This window comes from Eleutherodactylus coqui, chromosome 3 (assembly GCF_035609145.1).
Source record: "Eleutherodactylus coqui strain aEleCoq1 chromosome 3, aEleCoq1.hap1, whole genome shotgun sequence".
Taxonomy (NCBI): Eukaryota; Metazoa; Chordata; class Amphibia; order Anura; family Eleutherodactylidae; genus Eleutherodactylus; species Eleutherodactylus coqui.
The window spans coordinates 253,789,152-253,816,302 of record NC_089839.1 but is presented as its reverse complement, the minus strand read 5'-3'; the positions used below and the strand labels follow the sequence as shown (position 1 = coordinate 253,816,302).

The window sequence follows — 27,151 nt, the reverse complement described above, 5'->3', positions numbered from 1 at the left end:
TTTTTTTTTGTCGTTCAATTTCAGCAGGTATAAAAATCAAACGATGATGGGCATCAAATATGAACGACTGCCTGTTTACTGTGAATGGAAGTGGGCAGCCAGAAGAGATGTCCGGCCCGTTCTGCTTACATTCACTGAGCGATAATTATCACTGGGACAACTGTCAGATGCTTAAAGGGGTTGTCCTGCGAAAGCAAGTGGGGTTATACACTTCTGTATGGCCATATTAATGCACTTTGTAATATACATCGTGCATTAAATATTGGCCATACAGAAGTTATTTACTTACCTACAGGTTGTCCCCCCCCCCCCCCCCCCCCTGTGCTGGCTTCCTCGTTTCCATGGCGCCGACCAAACTTCTCCTCTGGTCGCTGGATCAGTCGCGCTTGCGCATCCTCTCCTGGATGGTCCGGGCTCACGAGCTGCGTCCTGGCTCCTCCCTCGGCCGTCCTCTTCTCCGCGTCATCGCGTAGCTCCGCCTTCGTCACATGGTGCCGATCAGCCAATGAGGTGGCTGGAATCAGCAGTGGAGCGCTGACTGCAGAAGAACATCCACGGTGCACCATGGGAGAAGACCCGCGGTGCACCGTGCGAGAAGACCAGCGGCGCCATCTTGGACAGAAGAATGGGGATCCAGGTAAGAGAATTTTTTTTTTTAAATATAACACATGGATGCGGTATTACTGTGGAGTAACTGGGGGGTCTGTGCAAAAAAAAAAATTTATGTTTTGGCGCAGGACAACCCCTTTAAGTGCCAACAATCATCCCGTGTAAAATGACCATTGACAGTAGAGCCAATAGATTTCTATGGGTGCCATATTACGGCTGTATATACGTCAGCGAATTGTGTAGACTCGTATTACAGTAATATGCATAAGGCATAATACCCAGGTTTATGATAAGGAGTCATTTAAGTGCTGACCTGTAGCTTTTGCAATCTCTGTAAGTCGTTTTTCTTCAGCAGTTCCGAGGAATATGACATGAATTATAGCGCCACTCTGTATAACTTGTTGGGCACAAAGGTTGGTATCATAATTATCTTCTCCACCTGATACTATTAAGACTTCTGTTCCATAAGATGATCCAGATCCTTCATTTACCTGTACGGTAACATGATATATGGATAAAAATTATACATGTTAACTTTCTATTTTGTTATATTTATATGAAGCATAGACTGTAGTCATTTACAAAACCGATTTCTGTTCATCTTCACCTTCCCCTTCAATTCCAGATTCCTCCAAGCTGATATTGGAAATATAGAATTCAAAAATTCACAGAAAAGCCCGTACTTACCATACTTACTGATACAAGGGCAGGTACACGCACCAATTACCAGCAGCATGCAGAAAAGGCAAAATGTTATATGGAGGAAGTTGTACATGTGCAAAATGCTAATGAACAGCTACTCACATACCTACCATATGTTGAAGGGGGTGTTTAGTATTATACTTGCACATAGTGAGGCTTGTATGGGGTGGCAGTCACACAGATATGTGTAGTGCACCATGCAGGCTTTTATATCCATAGTCATGTTACAAGCCCTATTAAATTGTTGGACATTTACTTATAAGGATGATGCCTTCTAATAAGTAGCCTTGCAGAGCTTTTGTACCAACTGCCATTTTCATACCATATTTCCAAACGGTGAATCGCATGGTTTATAAGTCTCCTCACACCTACTTGGCACTTTTCACAAAGAGAAACAGTACCACTCCTGACCCACATTACATGTCTCTCAACTAGCCAGCAAAACCCTACTGCACATTGATGATGGGCAAAAACCCTGAAACAGCTGTCTTCCAATAGGTGGTGCTGCAGAGGCATTGCACCATTTCCCATTGGCTTACAGCAGGGGTGCACAACTCCAGTACGCACAGGTCCACAACAGGTCATGTTTTCAGGATATTCTGTAGTAAGAACACCTGTGGCAATGACTGAGGCACTGAAAATAATAAGACAATACTGAAGAAATCCAGAAAACATGACTGCCTTGAGGACTGGAGTTATGCACCCTTGGCTTACAGCCAGTTAATGATACTATACTATTAGATCAGGTAAGCTGGCTCACACTTTAAAAGTGAACCATACAAAGTATGTACACTCTTGGTTCTCCCAATACTTTTTAAAGCCAGAATACTTTAACCACTTAACACCCTATGATGGTGTTGAAAAAAAGGTGAAATTTGGCACAAGCATTCTTTAGGTCGTAAATAGGAAAAGTAAAGGGGTCACAACTTCATTCTTCAATTCTAAGTGCAAAAGTAAGTGATCCCTTTTTGTAATGTAACTAATAACACACAGCTGTACTGCACAAACAAGAAATTTGGCACGACTATTCTTTAGGTACTAAATAGGAAAATTCAGGAGTTGCAACATCAATATTCAATTCTAAGTGTAAAAAACTGCAAAAATCCATGATACATGAGATAGTTAGTTATTTTCTCAGAAACCATAAAGCCTAGGGAAATGATTTGTACACTGAGGAGAATCTACCTCACCTCCATCTGTTTATAGTGAGAAGAATATAACTGACCTCTGTGTGTATATACTGAGCAGAATCTAACTGACCTCTTTGTGCATGTACTGAAAGGCTGTAAAGTACATAAGGAATCAGCCATGGACTGCAGGGATGGAGCATGCCTTTAAGCCCTTAACGACAAATGACGTACCGGTACGTCATGGAGCGTCGGGGTATGTATGAAAAGAGGTTGCGTGACAACCTCTCTTCATACAGTGTGGGCATCAGCTGTTTATAACAACTGACACCCGCGGGCAATAGCCGCGAGCGGCCGCGCGGCCGATCGCGGCTATTAACCATTTAAATGCCGCTGTCAATTCTGACAGCGGCATTTAAATCCCCCGAACGATGTTCGGGGGCCCCGTACGGCCCCCCCGCGGTGAGATCGGGGGAGTGTGCAGGTGTCATGGCAGCCGGGGGCCTAATGAAAGGCCCCAGGGCTGCCTTAACAGACTGCCTATCAAGCCGTCCCCGTGGGGTGGCTTCATTGGCTGCCTGTCAAAAAGCAGTATGACGTAATGCTATAGCATTACGTCATACTGCAGGAGCGATCAAAGCATCGCATCTTCAAGTGCCCCAGGGGGACTTCAAAGTAATGTAAAAAAAAAAATGAATAAAGTTTTTTTTAATTGAAAAAAAAAAAAAGTTGTAAAAGTTTAAATCACCCCCCTTTTGCCATATCTATTATTAAAAAATCTAAATAATGAATTAAAAATATGTATTTGGTATCGTCGCGTCCGTAAAAGTCTGAACTATCAAAGTAGTGCATTATTTTTCCTGCACGGTGAACGTCGTCCAGAAAAAAAAATTAAGAACGCCAGAAATGCACTTTTTTAGTTACCCTGTCTCCCAGAAAAAACGCGATCAAAAAGTCATATGTATTCCAAAATGGTACTATCAGAAACTACAGGATGTCCCGCAAAAAATGAGACCTTGCTCAACTACGTTGACGGAAAAATTAAAAAGTTATCGCACGCACAAAATGACGGCAGAAAATAATTGAAAAAAATTGTATGTCTTTGAAAAAAAAAAGAGGAGTATAGTAAAAAAAAAAACCATACAAGTTTGGTATCGTAGTAATCGTACCGACCCATAGAATAAAGTTATCATGTCGTTTTTGTTGCCGTTTGTGCGCCGTAAAAGCAAGAAGCACTAAAAGATGGCGAAATGTCGTTTTTTTTTTTCATTTTACTCCACTTAGAATTTTTTTTAAGTTTTTCAGTACATTATATGGTACTTTAAATAGCACCATTGAAAAACACAAGTCGTCCCGCAAAAAATAAGCCCTCATACAGCGACGTCGATGAATAAATAAAGGAGTTACGATTTTTTTAAAGGGGGGAGGAAAAAAACGAAAATGGAAAAAGAAAAATGGCCGCGTCATTAAGGGGTTAAAGCCAAGAGGGGGCTGTAACCTCCAGACTGGGGCTAAATTTGAATGAAAAAGGGGCGTTACCTTTGAAGTTAAAAAGGGAGAAGAGAGCAAGGACATGCAGTCTGAGGAGAATCTAATGTTCCTCTATGTGTATACATATTTTATTATTCAGTTTCTCTGAAGTATCCATGAGTTCATAAAATATGTATAAAAAATCTGGTACTGAGCCCCTGCCCCTTTTTTCTCTGACCTCTGAATAGATCTAATGTCTTTTGGGTAAAGAGGGTGCTGAGTTTACTGTGAGCAGCAGTGCGGGATCACTGCTTGGGCTGGAGCACTTGCGACAAATTCTTAAAAGGCGGGTTGTCAAGTTGTAAATTATCAATGGCCTAGTCTAATGATAGGCCATCAATAGTAGATCAGCAGGGCTCTGCCACTTGGGATCTCTGCTGATCAGTTGTTTGCAAACTCAGTGTGCTCATACACTGAGCTGATTTGTGCAGGAAGCAGACAGCTCCATCTCCACTTCAGTGACCAGGCATGGTATTAGAGGCAAAGTTTCCATGTAATGGGAATTTTTTCTGTAATACCAAACCTGGTCACTGTAGTGAGAATGGAGCTGTTTGCCTCCTGCACAAATTAGCTTAGTGTACAAACACATTAGGCCGGAAAATAGCTGGTTGGCACGGGTCCCACGCGGCAGGCCCCGGTTAATCTGCCATTGATGGTCTATTCTTTGGGTAGGCCATAAATAGTTTACAACTGTACAACCCTTTTAAGCAAAAAAGTATATATACTTAAAGGGGTTCTGGCAAGATGCACGATTCCTTTGAGAATGCAAAACTCAGGGTAGTCCTGCTGTCAGCACTCCAAGTAAACAGCTGATTTTCACATAAATGGACATCCAGTAATTACCCTTAGGCCTTAGTCAGATGGGCGTTTTTTCGCGCGATTTGCGCATGCGCATGCGATTTGTGCATATATAGAACCAATGGTTCGCTATGGTATCGGTCACATGTCCGCTTTTTATGCGCATATGCGAAAAATTATAGGACACGACGATTCGCAGATCGCGCCTATCTGCGTTCTGCGTTTTATGTGCGCACCAAAATCATTTTTTTCGCCGGTCAGACGAAGTTTCATGCGCATTTTGATGCGCACGGCGATTTTTCTCCGGTCAGACGGGCGTTTTGCTGCGACGATTAACGCGGCTAGGTGCAGATTTTTCCCGCAATTTTTCGCCTCCGGTCACGCGATTTGTGCATGCGACATGCGATGCGCAAATCGCGCGAAAAAACACCCGTCTGACTAAGGCCTTACTGAGCAGTTTTCCATTCACGAACATAGAAAAGGATGACGGGCAGGACACCCCACTCTATGACATTCAGATGCCCAATGCAGTGATGGCGAACCTTTTAGAAACTGAGTGCCCAAAATGCAACCCAAAACCCACTTATTCACTGCAAAGTGCCAACACGTCAGGGGGCGGGGCTTATCACGCCTTATGCTTTTACCTCCGTCGTTCTAAGAAGGACCGGGCCGCTTCAAAATAGACAACGTGCAGATTTTGACTGCTTTTTAAGCGGAAATACTGCAGAATGTCCTCAGCGGAAATTTATGTGGAGCATTTCCGCACCCAAAAAGCAGTCAAAATCTGCACGCTGTCTATTTTGAAACAACCCTGCCCATTTCCATCACATGCAAACATACCCCAGTGGTAATAGTGACACCGCACAGCGGCCCCCAGCGTAATAGTGACAGCCCACAGCGGCCCCCAGTGTAATAGTGACACCCCCCAACGGCCCCCAGCGTAATAGTGACACCCCCCAGCATACCAGCGACACCCCCCAGCGGCCCCCAGTGTACCAGTGACATCCCCAGCGTACCAGTGACACCCCCCCAGCGTACCAGTGACACCCCCAGCGTACCACCCATGACACACACCCCCAGCTGCCCCCGGGTACCCGTGACACCCCCCCCCAGCTGCCCCCCGGGTACCCGTGACACCCCTTCCCCAGCTGCCCCCAAGTTAACAGTGACATCCCCCAGCTACCCCCCTCCCCAGGGCACCAATGACACCCCCTCCCCAGCTGCCCCCCAGGTACCAGTGACACCCCCCAGCGCCCCCCCCCCCCCCCGGGTACTAGTGATACCCCCTCAGTGGTCCCCCGGGTACCAGTGACACCCCCCCAGCAGCCCCCAGGTACCAGTGACACCCCTTCAGCGGCCCCCCGGGTACTAGTGAAACCCCCCCCAGCGGCCCCACAGTCTGTGCTGCAGCCGCTCCGTGCCTCTCCAGCTACTGCGGTTCCCTCCAGCCTCCGCTGATAGTGGCTGTGCTCAAGCTGCCGGAGCTCCGTCTCCTGCTGCCGGCGGCGCTCCCTCCCGCGTCCCTGCTGCTGCCACCGGATCTCCGTCTCCAGCTGCCGCCGGCGCTCCCTCTAGTGTCCCTGCTGCTGCCGCTCATCTCTCTACCTCGGTCTGCCGCTGCTCCTTTGACGCCCCCTCTGCTGCTGATTCCTTCGCCACTGACGCTTCCGCTGGTAAGGCCACACACGCCCCCAGCCTTCCAGAAGCTGGGGGCGTTACAATATATAAAACCCCTGTATTATGTCGCCACCCCGAACTTCTGGTGGTGACACAATACAAGAATACCCTGGAGCCGTGGCCCCTGCCGGTATACACTAGTGGTGAGCAGCTGATGGCGGCGCGTGCCAGCAGGGAGAGCTCTGCGTGCCGCCTCTGGCACGCGTGCCATAGGTTCGCCACCACTGCCCTAGTGGGTCATATGAACATGGTATGCCATCTTGACACCACCCCTTTAAATACAAAGAGAAGATATCTTATTGTACATTACCTGAATTCCAGCCTCAAGTCCAGAACATATATTTGTTCCTCCACTTGCTACTGTTGGAAGAAGTTTTCTTAGATTCTGACGTTGTACATCGCTTTTTATTTGGACTAATGATGATTTTATAGAGGAATCATCTGAAAATGTCACCATTCCAACGTAAGAATCAATCTCAATGATTTGCATGAGGAAAATTTCTGCAGCCTGGTATAAACGCCCAATACGATCATTCTGAAAAACAAAGAAATGAATACGCAAATGTTTTCAAGTTTAACGTGAATAAAATATATTTAGCCGGTTACTTAGACATGATGAAGGACAGAACTTAATATAGTAGAACGTAGCATACTCATTATTTACAGGAAACTGGAAAGAAAGCCCCTTTAGTATAAGTACAAGTCAATATAGCCTTTGTGCACCAACATCTTTAGACATATTATAGAACAAAGATACAAACCAGAGACTCTAGATATGGAGAAATGGTACCAGGCTATAAAGTATAGTGGACAGACAAATTGGCCAGGTTAACTAACTCAGTTGAATAATTAATAATCACCTTTATTTATATAGTCCATATATATTTTGCAGCACTTTACATAATTTGATATTATGGGTTCTGTCCCCATTGTGGCTCATAATTTATAAATACACTGAGTTGCAAGTTTTTGGAGAGAGAACTGAAGTACCTGTAGGAAACCCACTCAAACACAGGAAGTACGTACAAACTTCATACAGATATTGTACTTAAACGTATTTGAACCTAGGACTCCGACACTACAAGGCAACAGTGCTAACCACTGAATAATTTGAATAATTAATAGAAACACAGACCAGGCAGTCTAAAAATGTGCCACATTTATCAGTAGCTTGTGCTGGATTTCGCACATCTTTAGACAGTTTTTGTCTAACTTTATACCACCTATTGTTTGTGCTCCAGTTTTGGAGTACCTTGTCACATTTAAACCTTATCCCCATTTCCACTAAACCACACCCCCTTTTTACTGAGCCACACCCCTTTGCACAGTGAATTATTCCTTGTAGTGCATGTGTTTCATAAGTAGCTTTAAGACTTCATGCAACATTAAGCACCAGAAATGTGCTAAATTTTGGCACATTGTATGACAAGATCTAGGTGTAATCACATTAGTAAATCTGTCCAGGGGTGTAACTGTAGGGGATGTAGTTGCTCCTGGCCCCAGGACACTTAGAAGGCCCATAAGTAGAGATGAGCGAACACCAAAATGCTCGGGTGTTCGTTATTCGGAACGAACTTCCCGCGATGTTCGAGGGTTCGTTTCGAACAACGAACCCAATTGAAGTCAATGGGCGACCAGAGCATTTTTGTATTTCGCCGATGCTCGCTAAGGTTTTCATGTGTGAAAATCTGGGCAATTCAAGAAAGTGATGGGAATGACACAGAAACGGATAGGGCAGGCGAGGGGCTACATGTTGGGCTGCATCTCAAGTTCACAGGTCCCACTATTAAGCCACAATACCGGCAAGAGTGCCCCCCCCCCCCTCCCAACAACTTTTACTTCTGAAAAGCCCTCATTAGCATGGCATACCTTTGCTAAGCACCACACTAGCTACAACAAAGCACAATCACTGCCTGGATGACACTCCGCTGCCACTTCTCCTGGGTTACATGCTGACCAACCGCCCCCCCTCCCCCCCACAGCGCACACCAAAGTGTCCCTGCGCAGCCTTCAGCTGCCCTCATGCCACGCCACACTCATGTCTATTTAGAAGCGCGTCTGCCATGAGGAGGAACCACAGGCACACACTGCAGAGGGTTGGCATGGCTAGGCAGCGACCCTCTTTAAAAGGGGCGGGGCGATAGCCCACAATGCTGTACAGAAGCAATGAGAAATAGAATCCTGTGCCACCGCCATCAGGAGCTGCACACGTAGGCATAGCAATGGGGAACCTATGTGCCACACACTATTCATTCTGTCAAGGTGTCTGCATGCCCCAGTCAGACTGGTAATATGTACCTTAACAGTAACCGCGTTGGTGGTAATGTGGTGGTGACTGCGGACCTAGTAGCACGGTTGTATTTTGTTGGTTTTCGGAATGCAGCCAGGATTAAGTGGGCCGTGGCGGGGGGATGGTGTGGGGGCTCTCTTGTTGTGTCGGTAAAGGTGAAATTCTTGGACTGCCACCAGACGAACCAATGCAAAGGCATTTGCCAAGAATGTTTTCCCTGTTGGAGGAGGAGGGGGATGTTTTTGAGGCACTACGTGTCCTCTCCACGTGTCCGTGGTTATATGCACCTTTACAGTAACCGCGTTGGTGGTAATGTGGTGGTGACTGCGGACCTAGTAGCACGGTTGTATTTTGTTGGTTTTCGGAATGCGGCCAGGATTAAGTGGGCCGTGGCGGGGGGATGGTGTGGGGGCTCTCTTGTTGTGTCGGTAAAGGTGAAATTCTTGGACTGCCACCAGACGAACCAATGCAAAGGCATTTGCCAAGAATGTTTTCCCTGTTGGAGGAGGAGGGGGATGTTTTTAAGGCACTACGTGTCCTCTCCACGTGTCCGTGGTTATATGCACCTTTACAGTAACCGCGTTGGTGGTAATGTGGTGGTGACTGCGGACCTAGTAGCACGGTTATATTTTGTTGGTTTTCGGAATGCGGCCAGGATTAAGTGGGCCGTGGCGGGGGGATGGTGTGGGGGCTCTCTTGTTGTGTCGGTAAAGGTGAAATTCTTGGACTGCCACCAGACGAACCAATGCAAAGGCATTTGCCAAGAATGTTTTCCCTGTTGGAGGAGGAGGGGGATGTTTTTGAGGCACTACGTGTCCTCTCCACGTGTCCGTGGTTATATGCACCTTTACAGTAACCGCGTTGGTGGTAATGTGGTGGTGACTGCGGACGTAGTAGCACGGTTGTATTTTGTTGGTTTTCGGAATGTGGCCAGGATTAAGTGGGCCGTGGTGGGGGGATGGTGTGGGGGCTCTCTTGTTGTGTCGGTAAAGGTGAAATTCTTGGACTGCCACCAGACGAACCAATGCAAAGACATTTGCCAAGAATGTTTTCCCTGTTGGAGGAGGAGGGGGATGTTTTTGAGGCACTACGTGTCCTCTCCACGTGTCCGTGGTTATATGCACCTTTACAGTAACCGCGTTGGTGGGAAATGGCCTCGCCGCCATCATGTCTTTGGGAAGCCTCTGTTTCCACACCCCAGAGACATGCCATTAGCAGCGGTATAGGCAGAGCCCAGAATTCGTAACATTTCAGCCGTAGCATTAGGATAGGCCCCACTAACATATCACTAGCAGCATTATAGGAGGAGCGCAGTCTTCGTTCCATGTCAGCAATAGTAGCACTCAAGACAGGCCCCAGTAACAATTCCGAAGCAGCATTATAGGAGGAGCGCAGTCTTCGTTCCATGTCAGCAATAGTAGCACTCAAGACAGGCCCCAGTAACAATTCCGAAGCAGCAGTATAGCGGGAGCGCAGTCTTAGTTCCATTTCAGTAGCCTTAGTATAGCCAAGGCCCAAGTTACATTTATGTAGCTAAAGTGTACGCCAACCCCACACACCTTTCTGTACCATGAGTGCAGGCGAAGAACATAGAAATTGCTATGATTACACTGTAGGTGAGGGCCCCAAAAATTTGGTGTACCAACAGTACTAATGTACCTCAGTAAAAATTGGCCATGCCCAACCAAGATGGCAGGTGAATCGCTTTGGTTAATGTGGCTTAAGTGGTAACTAGGCCTGGAGGCAGCCCAGTGTAACGAAAAATTGGTTCAAGTTAAAGTTCCAACGCTTTTAAGCGCATTGAAACTTATAAAAATTGTTCAGAAAAATTATTTGAGTGAGCCTTGTGGCCCTAAGAAAAATTGCCCGTTCAGCGTGATTACGTGAGGTTTCAGGAGGAGGAGCAGGAGGAGTAGGAGGAATATTAGACACAGATTGATGAAGCAGAAATGTCCCCGTTTTGGATGGTGAGAGAGAACGTAGCTTCCATCCGCGGGTGCAGCCTACGTATCGCTGCTGTCCGCTGGTGGAGAACAGAAGTCTGGGGAAATCCAGCCTTTGTTCATCTTGATGAGTGTTAGCCTGTCGGCACTGTCGGTTGACAAGCGGCTACGCTTATCTGTGATGATTCCCCCAGCCGCACTAAACACCCTCTCCGACAAGACGCTAGCCGCAGGACAAGCAAGCACCTCCAGGGCATACAGCGCTAGTTCAGGCCACGTGTCCAGCTTCGACACCCAGTAGTTGTAGGGGGCAGAGGCGTCACCAAGGATGGTCGTGCGATCCGCTACGTACTCCCTCACCATCCTTTTACAGTGCTCCCGCCGACTCAGCCGTGACTGGGGAGCGGTGACACAGTCTTGGTGGGGAGCCATAAAGCTGGCCAGGCCCTTAAAGACTGTTGCACTGCCTGGAATGTACATGCTGCTCAATCTACGCACATCTCCTGCTACCTTGCCCTCGGTACTGCGCCTTCTGCCACTAGCGCTGTCGGCTGGGAATTTTACCATCAGCTTGTCCGCAAGGGTCCTGTGGTATAGCAACACTCTCGAACCCCTTTCCTCTTCGGGAATGAGAGTGGGCAGGTTCTCCTTATACCGTGGATCGAGCAGTGTGTACACCCAGTAATCCGTCGTGGCCAGAATGCGTGCAACGCGAGGGTCACGAGAAAGGCATCCTAACATGAAGTCAGCCATGTGTGCCAGGGTACCTGTACGCAACACATGGCTGTCTTCACTAGGAAGATCACTTTCGGGATCCTCCTCCTCCTCCTCCTCCTCAGGCCATACACGCTGAAAGGATGACAGGCAATCAGCCGGTGTACCGTCAGCAGCGGGCCAAGCTGTCTCTTCCCCCTCCTCCTCATCCTCCTCATGCTCCTCCTCCTCCTCCTGTACGCGCTGAGAAATAGACAGGAGGGTGCCCTGACTATCCAGCGGCATACTGTCTTCCCCCGCCCCCGTTTCCGAGCGCAAAGCAGCTGCCTTTATGGTTTGCAGGGAATTTCTCAAGATGCATAGCAGAGGAATGGTGACGCTAATGATTGTAGCATCGCCGCTCACCACCTGGGTAGACTCCTCAAAATTACCAAGGACATGGCAGATGTCTGCCAACCAGGCCCACTCTTCTGAAAGGAATTGAGGAGGCTGACTCCCACTGCGCCGCCCATGTTGGAGTTGGTATTCGACTATAGCTCTACGCTGTTCATAGAGCCTGGCCAACATGTGGAGCGTAGAGTTCCACCGTGTGGGCACGTCGCACAGCAGTCAGTGCACTGGCAGCTTAAAGTGATGTTGCAGGGTGCGCAGGGTGGCAGCGTCCGTGTGGGACTTGCGAAAATGTGCGCAGAGCCGGCGCACCTTTACGAGCAGGTCTGACAAGCGTGGGTAGCTTTTCAGAAAGCGCTGAACCACCAAATTAAAGACGTGGGCCAGGCATGGCACGTGCGTGAGGCTGCCGAGCTGCAGAGCCGCCACCAGGTTACGCCCGTTGTCACACACGACCATGCCCGGTTGGAGGCTCAGCGGCGCAAGCCAGCGGTCGGTCTGCTGTGTCAGACCCTGCAGCAGTTCGTGGGCCGTGTGCCTCTTATCGCCTAAGCTGAGTAGTTTCAGCACGGCCTGCTGACGCTTGCCCACCGCTGTGCTGCCACACCGCGCGACACCGACTGCTGGCGACATGCTGCTGCTAACACATCTTGATTGCGAGACAGAGGAGGAGGAGGAGGAGGAGGGTGCTTTAGTGGAGGAAGCATACACCTCCGCAGATACCACCACCGAGCTGGGGCCCGCAATTCTGGTGGTGGGTAGGACGTGAGCGGTCCCGGGCTCTGACTCTGTCCCAGCCTCCACTAAATTCACCCAATGTGCCGTCAGGGAGATGTAGTGGCCCTGCCCGCCTGTGCTTGTCCACGTGTCCGTAGTTAAGTGGACCGTGGCAGTAACCGCGTTGGTGAGGGCGCGTACAATGTTGCGGGAGACGTGGTCGTGCAGGGCTGGGACGGCACATCGGGAAAAGTAGTGGCGACTGGGAACTGAGTAGCGCGGGGCCGCCGCCTCCATGATACTTTTGAAGGACTCCGTTTCCACAACCCTATACGGCAGCATCTCAAGGCTGATGAATTTTGCTATGCGGACGGTTAACGTTTGAGCGTGCGGGTGCGTGGCGGCGTACTTGCGCTTGCGCTCCAACAGTTGCGCAAGCGACGGCTGGACAGTGCGCTGAACTACACTGCTGGATGGGGCCGAAGACAGCGGAGGTGAGGGTGTGGGTGCAGGCCAGGAGACGGTAGTGCCTGTGTCCTGAGAGGGGGGTTGCATCTCAGTGGCAGGTTGGGGCACAGGGGGAGAGGCAGGGGTGCAAACCGGAGGCGCTGAACGGCCTTCGTCCCACCTTGTGGGGTGCTTGGCCATCATATGTCTGCGCATGGTGGTGGTGGTCAGGCTGTTGGTGTTGGCTCCCCGGCTGAGCTTTGCGCGACAAAGGTTGCACACCACTGTTCGTCGGTCGTCAGGCGTCTCTGTGAAAAACTGCCAGACCTTAGAGCACCTCGGCCTCTGCAGGGTGGCATGGCGCGAGGGGGCGCTTTGGGAAACACTTGGTGGATTATTCGGTCTGGCCCTGCCTCTACCCCTGGCCACCGCACTGCCTCTTGCAACCTGCCCTGCTGATGCCCTTGACTCCCCCTCTGAAGACCTGTCCTCCTGAGTAAGCGTTGCACACCAGGTGGGGTCAGTCACCTCATCGTCCTGCTGCTCTTCCTCCGAATCCTCTGTGCGCTGCTCCCTCGGACTTACTGCCCTTACTACTACCTCACTGCAAGACAACTGTGTCTGATCGTCATCGTCCTCCTCACCCACAGAAAGTTGTTGAGACAGTTGGCGGAAGTCCCCAGCCTCTTCCCCCGGACCCCGGGAACTTTCGAATGGTTGGGCATCAGTGACGATAAACTCCTCTGGTGGGAGAGGAACCGCTGCTGCCCAATCTAAGCAGGGGCCCGAGAACAGTTCCTGGGAGTCTTCCCGCTCCTGAGCAGGTGTCATTGTAGTGGAGTGAGGAGGCTGGGAGGAAGGAGGAGCAGCAGACAGAGGATTCGGATTTGCAGCAGTGGACGGTGCAGAACTGCGGGTTGACGATAGGTTGCTCGAAGCACTTTCTGCCATCCAGGACAGGACCTGCTCACACTGCTCATTTTCTAATAACCGTCTCCTGCGTGGACCCATTAATTGGGCGATGAATGTGGGGACGCCAGAAACGTGCCTCTCTCCTAATCGCGCAGCAGTCGGCTGCGACACACCTGGATCAGGAGCTCGGCCTGTGCCCACACCCTGACTTGGCCCTCCGCGTCCTCGGCCGCGTCCACGTCCTCTAGGCCTACCCCTACCCCTCAGCATGCTGTATTACCAGTGATTTGATTTCACAGGCAGCTAATAAATTGGCGCAAGACTGCAGGCCAAATATAATTTTTTCCCTTTTTTGAAAACGAAAGGCCCCACTGCCTCTAGTGAATGTATAATCTAAGTTTAATAACTGTGCTGTTTTCCTGCTAATGTGTCACAGAACGTGAGGGTAGCAGAGTTATTAACTGTGGCAGAGCAGGTATTTTTTTTTTCCCAATTAAGGAAAGCAAATGGCGAAGCCAGGAGTAAAACGTAGCTGGGTGCGTCTGATTTTTAAAGGTTGCACACGCAGCCGACACGTGTCCACCGCCCTTAGGACGGACAGAGGCAGGACAAATAGAAATATTTTCCGTTTTTTTGCACCAAAAGGCAGCACTGCGTATATTCAATGAATAATAACTGTGTTGTGGCCCTGCCTACACAATTCTTTCCCTGCAGTATCAATGGAGGGTGCAATGCTCTGCAGAGGCGATTTTGAGAAGTAAAAAAAAATGCAGCACAGCTAACAGCAGCCTGGACAGTACTGCACACGGTTAAATATGGCCCTAGAAAGGACCGTTGAGGTTCTTGAAGGCTACACTCACTCCTAACACTCTCCCTGCCTATGCAGCACTTCTGTCCCTAATGCCGGGTGCAACGCTCTGCAGAGGCGATTTTGAGAAAAAAAAAATTGCCACTGCTAACAGCAGCCAACACACAGCTATCAGTGGCCCTAATAAGGACCTTTGGGGGGTCTTGAAGCCTACACTAACTACCAATTCTTTCCCTACAGCAGCTCCGGTACAAACAGCACTGTCCCTCATCTAACTCACCAGGCATCTGAGGCGAGCCGCGGGAGGGGCCGACTTTTATATTAGGCGGACACCTGATCTTCCCAGCCACTCACTGCAGGGGGGTGGTATAGGGCTTGAACATCACAGGGGGAAGTTGTAATGCCTTCCCTGTCTTTCAATTGGCCAGAAAAGCGCGCTAACGTCTCAGGGAAGGAAGTGAAAGTAACCCGAACACCGCATGAGGTTCGTTACGAATAACGAACATCACGAACACCCTAATATTCGCACGAATATCAAGCTCGGAAGAACACGTTCGCTCATCTCTACCCATAAGGCCTATCTTCTCCATATAGTAAGCCTAGTAGTATGAATAAAGCATTATATTTGGGGTCCCTGTTACAGATTTTGCCTTGGAGGCCAGGAGCTTCAAGTTACACTTCTGAATCTGTCCCATAATCTTCCAAAAAGACAACAGGAGTAAAATGGGCCAGACGCTCTGATAAGCAATGCAGCCCAGTTGTCCTATAGTTTGGTGGGGTTTCATGCACCCAGAACCCTACTTTATTGTCTTTATGAAAACTGGGACATCTGTTCACTTACACTTGATTTTGCTCTTAGTCTGAATTAAGAACAATGTTTAATGACTGAGACATTAGCTGTTATAGTCAACACTTACAGTATTCATGGTTCCAGACACATCCATCACTAATGTTATCACTCTGTCCGAAAACTGTAAAACTGTGAAGGTGGGATTCGGTATAGTGAGGCCAGGAGTGGGCTGTGTGGACCTTATATCAGCGGAGCTCGCAATCACATCCCAAGTGCTACGGAAATTGCATTTTTCATTTTGCAGATTTGGTGCCTCAGTGTTATGGTTGCTGTCAGTGCAGAAATTAATGACCTAAAACAGTAATCAGTGTTAATTTCTTTCAAAAGAAAAAATATGCCAATACACAAATGTTTGTAAACTTACATCAGGAATAGACTGCATGTACATTAAGGATGCCGTGACCGGTTGAAACTGCTTAGGCACAAAAAGACAGCCTTCTTCATAGAGCCCAGTTTTAGGATCAATTTTACAAGTATCAAACTTACAGGACGTTCCTTGACATCTCCGTATTCTGTACGTACCCTCAATGTCAGCAGAACACCTGGAAATTACAGTTACAATGTGAGACTTAGTATTCATACTAATTATTATGACTGATGATGACCATCACGATATTAAAGCAGTTATTTATCTCCAAAAGTTTCTTTGAACACTGAATGCTGTATATACAACGACAAGTAAAGAAAAAGCTAAAGTGCATATAACAGGACTAACAGAATAAAGCAAAGTGACAGATAAAAAGCTGGAGAGAAAAAGAAATATAAATTTCCCATACCCTAAATATAAATAAGAGATACATCAGAAGCAAGATCAACACATTCTGTATCACATGTATCGCAACACTTTGTGGCTTCCTTAGGTTATGTCCACATGTAGTGTACTAACTTTTCCCCGCACTTCGTCCATGTGAAATCTATAGTCTGTGCAAGCCAGACTATAGACTGCAGTCTGCAGTCGCTCCTCCCCAATCTGGGCTGGGTTGAGTGGGTGGCTGCATATACGTCTGCAGTGAACAATTTAGCTCCTCCAGTTTATAGTCTGGCTTGCTGCATATTGTTAGGGTCTCTGGCTATTGTGCCTACCTCATGGCAATTGTACCGGCCGTATGGCGATTGTGCCTGCTTAGCAGTAATTGTGCCTGCTTTGTACCTTATCAGGTACTGCATTTTTGTCTCTTTTCCAGTGAAATATGCTTTTGTTTTCCCTCTCACCTCTGTGATTTTATTCTCATAATACCTGTATTATGAGAGGTCCTCCACTAATCCTGATTAGTGAAGGACCTCTTTGTAAACTACATTGGTAAGTATTACCTTCAGGTGCAAGGAGCACCAGACTGCTAGTGGAACTCACTCTGGAACAGTCACATAGAACTGACCATGTGAAAAACAGTCCTGACTCAAGTCTATTCCGGCTATCTTCAACGATTGACTCTACGACTTATTGATCGTCATTGCAAAGCAGACCTTGAGGGGTAACTGCAGTCTTTTGAACTCAAATGGCTACTCAGTAAGTATTATCGGTATTTGTGGTATTCGATGTCCCCTTTAGCGCATCCAGTGATTATTGTGGCCTTAATAACATTTCGGTGGAGAACTTTTGTTTGCAGTCTGGTGCCATTTCATAATTTTGGAGGGTTTAGGTTCCTTAGTAACATAACTGGTGCACTAATCTTAAGAATGAAGTTATGCAGGGGAGAGACCGGCTGGGTTGAGGGTGTTTAGAAATTTCACAGGTTAATTTATTGTGTCATCAGTTGGTAGTACTGAATCTATAGACTCATATTGCATTTCTTCTCCTTCAAATTATTTTATCAAAAGATCATTAATAACAGCTGCTTTGTCATTTTTGGGAGTTAAAATTACACACTCGCATAACCAATTTATGGGCTTCCCGTTGATGTCAAAGATGTTGGGATGCACCTTAGCAGTCAATTTTGTAAGAGATGTCACAACTATTGCTAAGTTTGGTGTTATGATGATCTTACCTTCAAGTGTGGAGTTTTCTCCATGTGCTATTTTAACCCCATCCTGCTCCATGGCGTAAGGTTACGTCCTTGCAGCGGGGTACTTCCCGCAACAGGGCGTAAACTTATGTCCTGGGGATAGCGCGACATCACATATGATCTCGCGCTATCCTGCAGCGGGAGCCGGCTGTCAGTCACAGCCAGCGTCCTGCTGCAACAGCGGGGGGGCATCGGAGATCCGCTCCCCCGCTGTTAACTCCTTCCCTGCCGCGATCTAAGCGCACTCCCTCTGTGTCTTCAGCCCGCTCTAGAAATGTTATCGCGAGAGCCCGGCCTGTAGCCATGGCAACAGGACGCCAGACACTGGCGTCCTGTAGTGCCAATGCCTATGATCGCTGTATAAGCGATAAGGCATGGCAGGGCAGTAGCCTTATCACAGCGATCAGCAAATAATAAGCTCTTACAGAGCTCCGTACATAAAAAAATTCAAAAGTTACAGGACTTTGAATGCAGCGCTAGAGAACAAAAAATTTTTCCAAAAAAAGGGTTTTTATTGCAGAAAAGTGGAAAAACCTAAAAAAAATGTAAGAATTTTAGTATCGTTGTAACCATAGCGGCCCGCAGAAAAAATAGATTGTGTCATTTATGCTGCATGATTAAGGGTGCCTCCTCTCCACCCCTCTGCACTATTTGCAATGAGAGGAGGCGGAACGAGGCGGGGATAAGTCCGGGAATTAGCTCCACCCCGTCCTGCCTCTCCTCATTGAAAATAGTGCAGGGGGGTGGAGAGGAGGCAGAGAGGGAGAGGGAGCTCAGAGCACTGCTCCCGGCTCTTCCAGCCTCCTCCCCCTGCAGAGAGAGACGCCGTATATCGGCTGGGCGTGAAAACCCAGCCGATATACGGTCGTGTGAATGCACCCTAACACTGTAAAAAAAAAAAAAAAAAAATCTATAGCAGAATTGATGCGTTTTCTCTCCCTGCTATCATAAAAAAAAAAAAAAGGTTTTACAATATAGTCAAATGTACCCAAAAGTGGCACCGATAAAAACTACAGTTCGCCACGCAAAAAACAAGCCCTTATACGGCTGCGTCAACGGAAAATATAAAAGTTATGACTTTTGATAAATGGAGAAGAAAATCCGCCAAAAATCATTGCGTCCTTAAGCCCAAAATAGGTCATGCCCTTAAGGGGTTAAGTAACATCTCTGAAAAATGCCCATTAGAAATGACACCTCTTAAGAGAAATCTCATATTTGTTATTATTTTAAGATTTTAAACATGAACTTACTTCCTCAGCTTGTGTTCCCCTGGGCACAACTGGTAAAGTTTGCCGAAAGCCACCAGCTAAGAAAACTGTAACACTCCCCATTAAGCCATCATTTGCCCTTATATCTTTTAGCGTTCTACTGAGCACTTGAACTTCACCTTTATGAGCCATAGTGCATTCATCCTATACTATTAGCTTAGTCTCTTTCAGCACCTGCACCATATTACTTTGCTTTGATATGTTGCACAGAGGTGTCTCTACATGCCGCAGATTTAAGGCCAGTTTAAAAGCAGAATGAGCTGTCTTACCTCCATCTAGTAATGTGGTAGCAATGCCAGAAGAGGCGATAGCCAAGGCTATCCCACGATATTTCCATATTCTGGCTAGTAGTAGATTTAGGACAAATGTTTTGCTGGTTCCCCCGGGAACATCCAGGAAAATATTTGATCAATTCCCTTCTCCACACTTTCTAAAATTTAGTTGTAAACTTGAAATTGTTCTTAAGTCAACAAACTTTTCTTATTAGCCACAACTTGTGCTAAGAAAATTGTGTCGTAACTGATCTCTCTTAACCTTCTGTAACAAATTATTGTTGTCATTTGGATTAAAATAGATATGCTGGCTATTTTCCAAATGCACATGGAGATGAACGACTGTTGGAAACTTTTCGTGGATGAGAAATGCCAGAATTCTCCAGACGGCCTCAGAACTAACATATCAACCACTTTCATATAATTTGATCTCATCACTATTAGAGATGAGCGAACGTACTCGTCCGAGCTTGATGCTCGGGCGAATATTAGGGTGTTCGGGATGCTCGTTACTCGTAACGAGTACCACGCGATGTTCGGGTTACTTTCACTTTCATCTCTGAGACGTTAGCGCGCTTTTCTGGCCAATTGAAAGACAGGGAAGGCATTACAACTTCCCCCTGTGATGTTCCAGCCCTATACCACCCCCCTGCTGTGAGTGGCTGGGGAGATCAGGTGTCACCCGAGTATAAAAGTCGATCCTCCCGCGGCTCGCCTCAGATGCGTTGTGAGTCACTTGTGACAGAGATCAGGGACAGTGCTATAGTGTTGGAGCTGCTGTAGGGAGAGCGTTAGGAGTTAGTGTAGGCTTCAAGAACCCCAACGGTCCTTCTTAGGGCCACATCTAACAGTGTGCAGTACTGTGGAGGCTGCTGTTAGCAGTGTTGCACTTTTTTTTTTTTTCCAAATCGGCCGTGCAGAGCATTGCGCCCTGCAGTAATACTCCAGAGACAGAATTGTGTAGGCCGGGCCAGAAGACATATTTTATTGATTAAATATAGGCAGTGGGCCTTTCCTTTAAAAAAAAAGGGCAAAAATTCTATTTGGCCTGCCTCTGACAGTCCTCAGCGTTCTGGGTACGTGTGTGCTGGGTGGAGAACGTAAAAAAAATCATACGCAGCCAGCTAAGTTTAACAGCAGGCTTGCGCCAATTTATTTCCTGGCTGGGAAATCACCGCTCTGCTGCAGTTAATAACTGTGCAACACTGCAGTTCTGTGACACAGTGCAGGGCCACAACACATTTATTATTGATTGAATATACGCAGTGGGCCTTTCCTTTAAAAAAAAAAAGGGCAACTACTATTCTATTTGGCCTGCCTCTGACAGTCCTCAGCGTTCTGGGTACGTGTGTGCTGGGTGGAGAACGTAAAAAAAATCATACGCAGCCAGCTAAGTTTAACAGCAGGCTTGCGCCAATTTATTTCCTGGCTGGGAAATCACCGCTCTGCTGCAGTTAATAACTGTGCAACACTGCAGTTCTGTGACACACTGCAGGGCCACAACACATTTATTATTGATTGAATATACGCAGTGGGCCTTTCCTTTAAAAAAAAAGGGCAACTACTATTCTATTTGGCCTGCCTCTGACAGTCCTCAGCGTTCTGGGTACGTGTGTGCTGGGTGGAGAACGTAAAAAAAATCATGCGCAGCTAAGTTTAACAGCAGGCTTGCGCCAATTTATTTCCTGTCTGGGAAATCAAATCACTGGTCATACAGCATGATGAGGGGTAGGGGTAGGCCTAGAGGACGTGGACGCGGCCGAGGACGCGGAGGCCCAAGTCAGGGTGTGGGCACAGGCCGAACTCCAGATCCAGGTGTATCGCAGCCGACTGCTGCGCGATTAGGAGAGAGGCACGTTTCTGGCGTCCCCACATTCATCGCACAATTAATGGGTCCACGCAGGAGACCTTTATTAGATAATGAGCAGTGTGAGCAGGTCCTGTCGTGGATGGCAGAAAGTGCTTCGAGCAACCTATCGTCCACCCACAGTTCTGCGCCGTCCACTGCTGCAAATCCGAATCCTCTGGCTGCTGCTCCTCCTTCCTCCCAGCCTCCTCACTCCACTACAATGACACATGCTCAGGAGCGGGAAGACTCCCAGGAACTGTTCTCGGGCCCCTGCTCAGATTGGGCAGCAGTGGTTCCTCTCCCACCAGAGGAGTTTATCGTCACTGATGCCCAACCATTGGAAAGTTCCCGGGGTTCGGGGGATGAGGCTGGGGACTTCCGGCAACTGTCTCAAGACCTTTCAGTGGGTGAGGAGGACAATGACGATGAGACACAGTTGTCTATCGGTGAAGTAGTAGTAAGGGCAGTAAGTCCGAGGGAGGAGCGCACAGAGGATTCGGAGGAAGAGCAGCAGGACGATGAGGTGACTGACCCCACCTGGTTTGCAACGCCTACTCAGGACAGGTCTTCAGAGGGGGAGGCAAGGGCAGCAGCAGGGCACGTTGCAAGAGGCTGTGCGGTGTCCAGGGGTAGAGACAGGGCCAGACCGAATAATCCACCAACTGTTTCCCAAAGCGCACCCTCGCGCCATGCCACCCTGCAGAGGCCAAGGTGCTCTAAGGTCTGGCAGTTTTTCACCGAGACGCCTGACGACCGACGAACAGTAGTGTGCAACCTTTGTCGCGCCAAGATCAGCCGGGGAGCCACCACCAACAGCCTCACCACCACCAGCATGCGCAGACATATGATGGCCAAGCACCCCACAAGGTGGGACGAAGGTCGTTCACCGCCTCTGGTTTGCACCGCTGCCTCTCCCCCTGTGCCCCAACCTGCCACTGAGATCCAACCCCCCTCTCAGGACACAGGCACTACCGTCTCCTGGCCTGCACCCACACCCTCACCTCCGCTGTCCTCGGTCCCATCCACCAATGTCTCGCACCGCACCGTCCAGCCGTCGCTAGCGCAAGTGTTGGAGCGCAAGCGCAAGTACGCCGCCACGCACCCGCACGCTCAAGCGTTAACCGTCCACATAGCTAAATTTATCAGCCTTGAGATGCTGCCGTATAGGGTTGTGGAAACGGAGTCCTTCAAAAGTATGATGGTGGCGGCGGCCCCGCGCTACTCAGTTCCCAGTCGCCACTACTTTTCCCGATGTGCCGTCCCAGCCCTGCACGACCACGTCTCCCACAACATTGTACGCGCCCTCACCAACGCGGTTACTGCCACGGTCCACTTAACAACGGACACGTGGACAAGCACAGGCGGGCAGGGCCACTACATCTCCCTGACGGCACATTGGGTGAATTTAGTGGAGGCTGGGACAGAGTCAGAGCCTGGGACCGCTCACATCCTACCCACCCCCAGAATTGTGGGCCCCAGCTCGGTGGTGGTATCTTCGGCGGTGTATGCTTCCTCCACTAAAGCACCCTCCTCGTCCTCCTCCGCAACCTCTGTCTCGCAATCTAGATGTGTCAGCAGCAGCAGGACGTCGCCAGCAGTCAGTGTCGCGCGGCGTGGCAGCACAGCGGTGGGCAAGCGTCAGCAGGCCGTGCTGAAACTACTCAGCTTAGGAGATAAGAGGCACACGGCCCACGAACTGCTGCGGGGTCTAACAGAGCAGACCGACCGTTGGCTTGCGCCGCTGAGCCTCCAACCGGGTATGGTCGTGTGTGACAACGGGCGTAACCTGGTGGCGGCTCTGCAGCTCGGCAGCCTCACGCACGTGCCATGCCTGGCCCACGTCTTTAATTTGGTGGTTCAGCGCTTTCTGAAAAGCTACCCACGCTTGTCAGACCTGCTCGGAAAGGTGCGCCGGCTCTGCGCACATTTCCGCAAGTCCCACACGGACGCTGCCACCCTGCGCACCCTGCAACATCGGTTTCATCTGCCAGTGCACCGACTGCTGTGCGACGTGCCCACACGATGGAACTCTATGCTCCACATGTTGGCCAGGCTCTATGAGCAGCGTAGAGCTATAGTGGAATACCAACTCCAACATGGGCGGCGCAGTGGGAGTCAGCCTCCTCAATTCTTTTCAGAAGAGTGGGCCTGGTTGGCAGACATCTGCCAGGTCCTTGGAAAGTTTGAGGAGTCTACCCAGGTGGTGAGCGGCGATGCTGCAATCATTAGCGTCACCATTCCTCTGCTATGCCTCTTGAGAAGTTCCCTGCAAAGCATAAAGGCAGATGCTTTGCGCTCGGAAACGGAGGCGGGGGAAGACAGTATGTCGCTGGATAGTCAGAGCACCCTCCTGTCTATATCTCAGCGCGTTGAGGAGGAGGAGCATGAGGAGGATGAGGAGGAGGGGGAAGAGACAGCTTGGCCCACTGCTGACGGTACCCATGCTGCTTGCCTGTCATCCTTTCAGCGTGTATGGCCTGAGGAGGAGGAGAAGGAGGAGGAGGAGGATCCTGAAAGTGATCTTCCTAGTGAAGACAGCCATGTGTTGCGTACAGGTACTCTGGCACACATGGCTGACTTCATGTTAGGATACCTTTCTCGTGACCCTCGCGTTGCACGCATTCTGGCCACTACGGATTACTGGGTGTACACACTGCTCGACCCACGGTATAAGAAGAACCTTTCCACTCTCATTCCCGAAGAGGAAAGGGGTTCGAGAGTGTTGCTATACCACAGGACCCTGGCGGACAAGCTGATGGTAAAATTCCCATCCGACAGCGCTAGTGGCAGAAGGCGCATTTCCGAGGGCCAGGTAGCAGGGGAGGTGCGGAGATCGAGCAGCATGTACAGCACAGGCAGTGCAACACTGTTTAAGGCCCTGGACAGCTTTATGGCTCCCCACCAAGACTGTGTCACCGCTCCCCAGTCAAGGCTGAGTCGGCGGGAGCACTGTAAAAGGATGGTGAGGGAGTACGTAGCCGATCGCACGACCGTCCTCCGTGACGCCTCTGCCACCTACAACTACTGGGTGTCGAAGCTGGACACGTGGCCTGAACTCGCGCTGTATGCCCTGGAGGTGCTTGCTTGTCCTGCGGCTAGCGTCCTGTCAGAGAGGGTGTTTAGTGCGGCTGGGGGAATCATCACAGATAAGCGTACCCGCCTGTCAACCGACAGTGCCGACAGGCTTACACTCATCAAGATGAACAAAGCCTGGATTTCCCCAGACTTCTCTTCTCCACCAGCGGACAGCAGCGATACGTAAGCAATACGTAGGCTGCACCCGCGGATGGAAGCATCGTTCTCTCTCACCATCCAAAACGGGGACATTTCTGCTTCATCAATCTGTGTATAATATTCCTCCTCCTCCTCCTGCTCCTCCTCCTGAAACCTCACGTAATTACGCCGAACGGGCAATTTTTCTTAGGGCCACAAGGCTCACTCATATAATTTTTCTAAACAATTTTTATACGTTTCAATGCTCTTAAAAGCGTTGAAACTTTAACTTGAACCAATTTTTCGGTCAACTGGGCTGCCTCCAGGCCTAGTTACCACTTAAGCCACATTAACCAAAGCGATTAATGGGTTTCACCTGCCATCTTGGTTGGGCATGGCCAATTTTTTCTGAGATACATTAGTACTGTTGGTACACCAATTTTTTTGGGCCCTCACCTACAGTGTAATCATAGTAATATCTATGTTCTTCGCCTGCACTCATGGTACAGAAAGGTGTGTGGGGTTGGCCTACACTTTAGCTACATAAATGTAACTGGGGCCTTGTCTGTACTGCAGCTACTGAAATGTGAAAGAGACTGTTATCTCCCTAAACTGCTGCAATGGGAATGTTACTGGGGCCTGTCTTGAGTGCTACTATTACTGAAATGGAACTAAGACTGCGCTCCCCCTATACTGCTGCTAGTGATATGTTAGTGGGGCCTGTCCCTAATTCTACCGCTGAAATGTTAATAATTCTGGGCTCTGCCTATACCGCTGCTAATGGTATGTCACTGGGGTGTGGAAAAAGAGGCTTCACAAAGACATGATGGCGGCGAGGCCATTTCCCACCAACGCTCTTACTGTTAAGGTGCATATAACCACGGACACGTGTAGAGGACACATAGTGCCTCCAAAACATCCCCCTCCTCCTCCAACAATGAAAACATTCTTGGCAAATACCTTTGCATTGGTCCGTCTGGTGGCAGTCCAAGAATTTCACCTTTAACGACACAACAAGAGAGCACCACCACCATCCCCCCGCCACGGCCCACTTAATCCTGGCCACATTCCGAAAACCAACTACATAAAACAGCGCTACCAGGTCCGCAGTCACCACCACATTACCACCAACGAGGTTACTGTTAACGTACATATTACCAGTCTGACTGGGGAATGCAGTGTGGGCCGAAGCCCACCTGCATTAACCACGACATTACCTCAGCTGTAATGGGCACTGCAATGGGATACATTTAGGTACAGCGGGTGGGTTCCAGGGAGCCACCCATGCTGTGGGTGCACACGAAATTCCCATTGCGGAGTTGTACCTGCCTGTGACTATTTATAAAAAACCGCGGTCTGACTGGGGCATGCAGACACCTTGACAGAATGAATAGTGTGTGGCACATAGGTTCCCCATTGCTATGCCCACGTGTGCAGCTCCAGATGGAGGTGGCACAGGATTGGATTTCTCATTGCTTCTGTACAGCATTGTGGACTATCGCCCCGCCCCTTTTATGGGGGGGTCGCTGCCTAGCCATGCCAACCCTCTGCAGTGTGTGCCTGCTTTTCCTGTGGCAGACGCACTTATAAATAGACATGAGGGTGGCGTGGCATGAGGGCAGCTGAAGGCTGGGCAGGGACAATTTGGTGTACGCTGTGGACACTGTCGTGCGGGGGGGGGGGGGGTTGGGCAGCATGTAACCCAGGAGAAGTGGCAGCGGAGTGTCATGCAGGCAGTGACTGTGCTTTGTTGGAGGGAGTGTGGTGCTTAGCTAAGGTATGCATTGCTAATGAGGGCTTTTCAGAAGTAAAAGTTGTTGGGAGGGGGGGGGGGGCCCACTCTTGCCGGTATTGTGGCTTAATAGTGGGACCTGGGAACTTGAGATGCAGCCCAACATGTAGCCCCTCGCCTGCCCTATCCGTTGCTGTGTCGTTCCCATCACTTTCTTGAATTGCCCAGATTTTCACACATGAAAACCTTAGCGAGCATCGGCGAAATACAAAAATGCTCGGGTCGCCCATTGACTTCAATGGGGTTCGTTACTCGAAACGAACCCTCGAGCATCGCGATAATTTCGTCCCGAGTAACGAGCACCCGAGCATTTTGGTGCTCGCTCATCTCTAATCACTATCATTTTCAAGAAAAATGAAGGCTGGTCGCTGCCTTTATTAATATATTTATATATCTATTTAATAGAATTTACAGACCTGCAATGCTCTATGTTAATATGTGTAACAAATGTACATGAAAGAACAGAATTATAAAGCACCATCCAGCGGTTATCCAGGGTTAAACCATTGATTTCAACGGTGAAACCACCGTCCTTCAGAGCTTTTCGCCGGTACTGAGGTTATCCCTCGTCTCCTGTTTTGAGTTTCTTTCAGGAAGGGCGAGGATACTTTTTGCTGCAGTGACCTTCTTTCATACAGGGTGCATTGCTATTTAAGTTACCGCAAGGCCCATGGAGGAATTGAGCTTAGAGAATCACAGGGGCAGAGCTTTGTCTGACTAAATCAAATTGGAGCCCTTCACAGTGACAGACAGACTAAAATATAACTTTTATTCAAGACTAACATAAAATAATGACTTGGGCTAAGAACAAGACAAACAAAGACAGAGAATATTACAGATAGGTGGGTATATGGAGTTATTAGAATCACCCCACCTAGGCTATGATAAAGACGAGACTGAAGAGTCGCTAGTGATGCATCAGATAGTCCGTAATTTAATGGGTAGAATTACGGGTATCAGATATAAGTCTAGGAACACTTTGGTACTGGAGCAAAATTGCTCAAAAAACGTATGGAGATCGCACTGGTTTAGTCGTCACTTGCGATTAATCAATCCAATGGCCACTAAAGTGGGGCCCCAGTACCTATAAACTATAAGAAAAGTGTCACGCATCAGTGTAGCGACCGTCTGTAACAAAGTGGTCACATTCGGATAGGTTGATGATCACAGGATTTGATAGTTACTTAGCCAATAATATGATTTGAGGAAACCATAAAAGTACCTCAAGTATTTGGCTCAG

The 27,151-nt window shown here is 48.8% G+C and overlaps 1 protein-coding gene across 1 annotated transcript in view; it reads right to left on the bottom strand.

Annotated features, from left to right (window-relative positions):
• LOC136620005 (calcium-activated chloride channel regulator 1-like) overlaps positions 1-27,151 on the bottom strand; it is a 52,399-nt gene that overhangs the window by 10,869 nt on the left and 14,379 nt on the right. Inside the window, exons 5-8 of the mRNA XM_066594738.1 lie at positions 15,879-16,056; positions 15,582-15,806; positions 6,754-6,978; positions 923-1,100 (exon numbers count right to left, since the gene is read on the bottom strand). Of these exons, the coding sequence (XP_066450835.1) occupies positions 923-1,100; positions 6,754-6,978; positions 15,582-15,806; positions 15,879-16,056 (806 nt within the window). The remainder of the gene's footprint in view (positions 1-922; positions 1,101-6,753; positions 6,979-15,581; positions 15,807-15,878; positions 16,057-27,151) is intronic.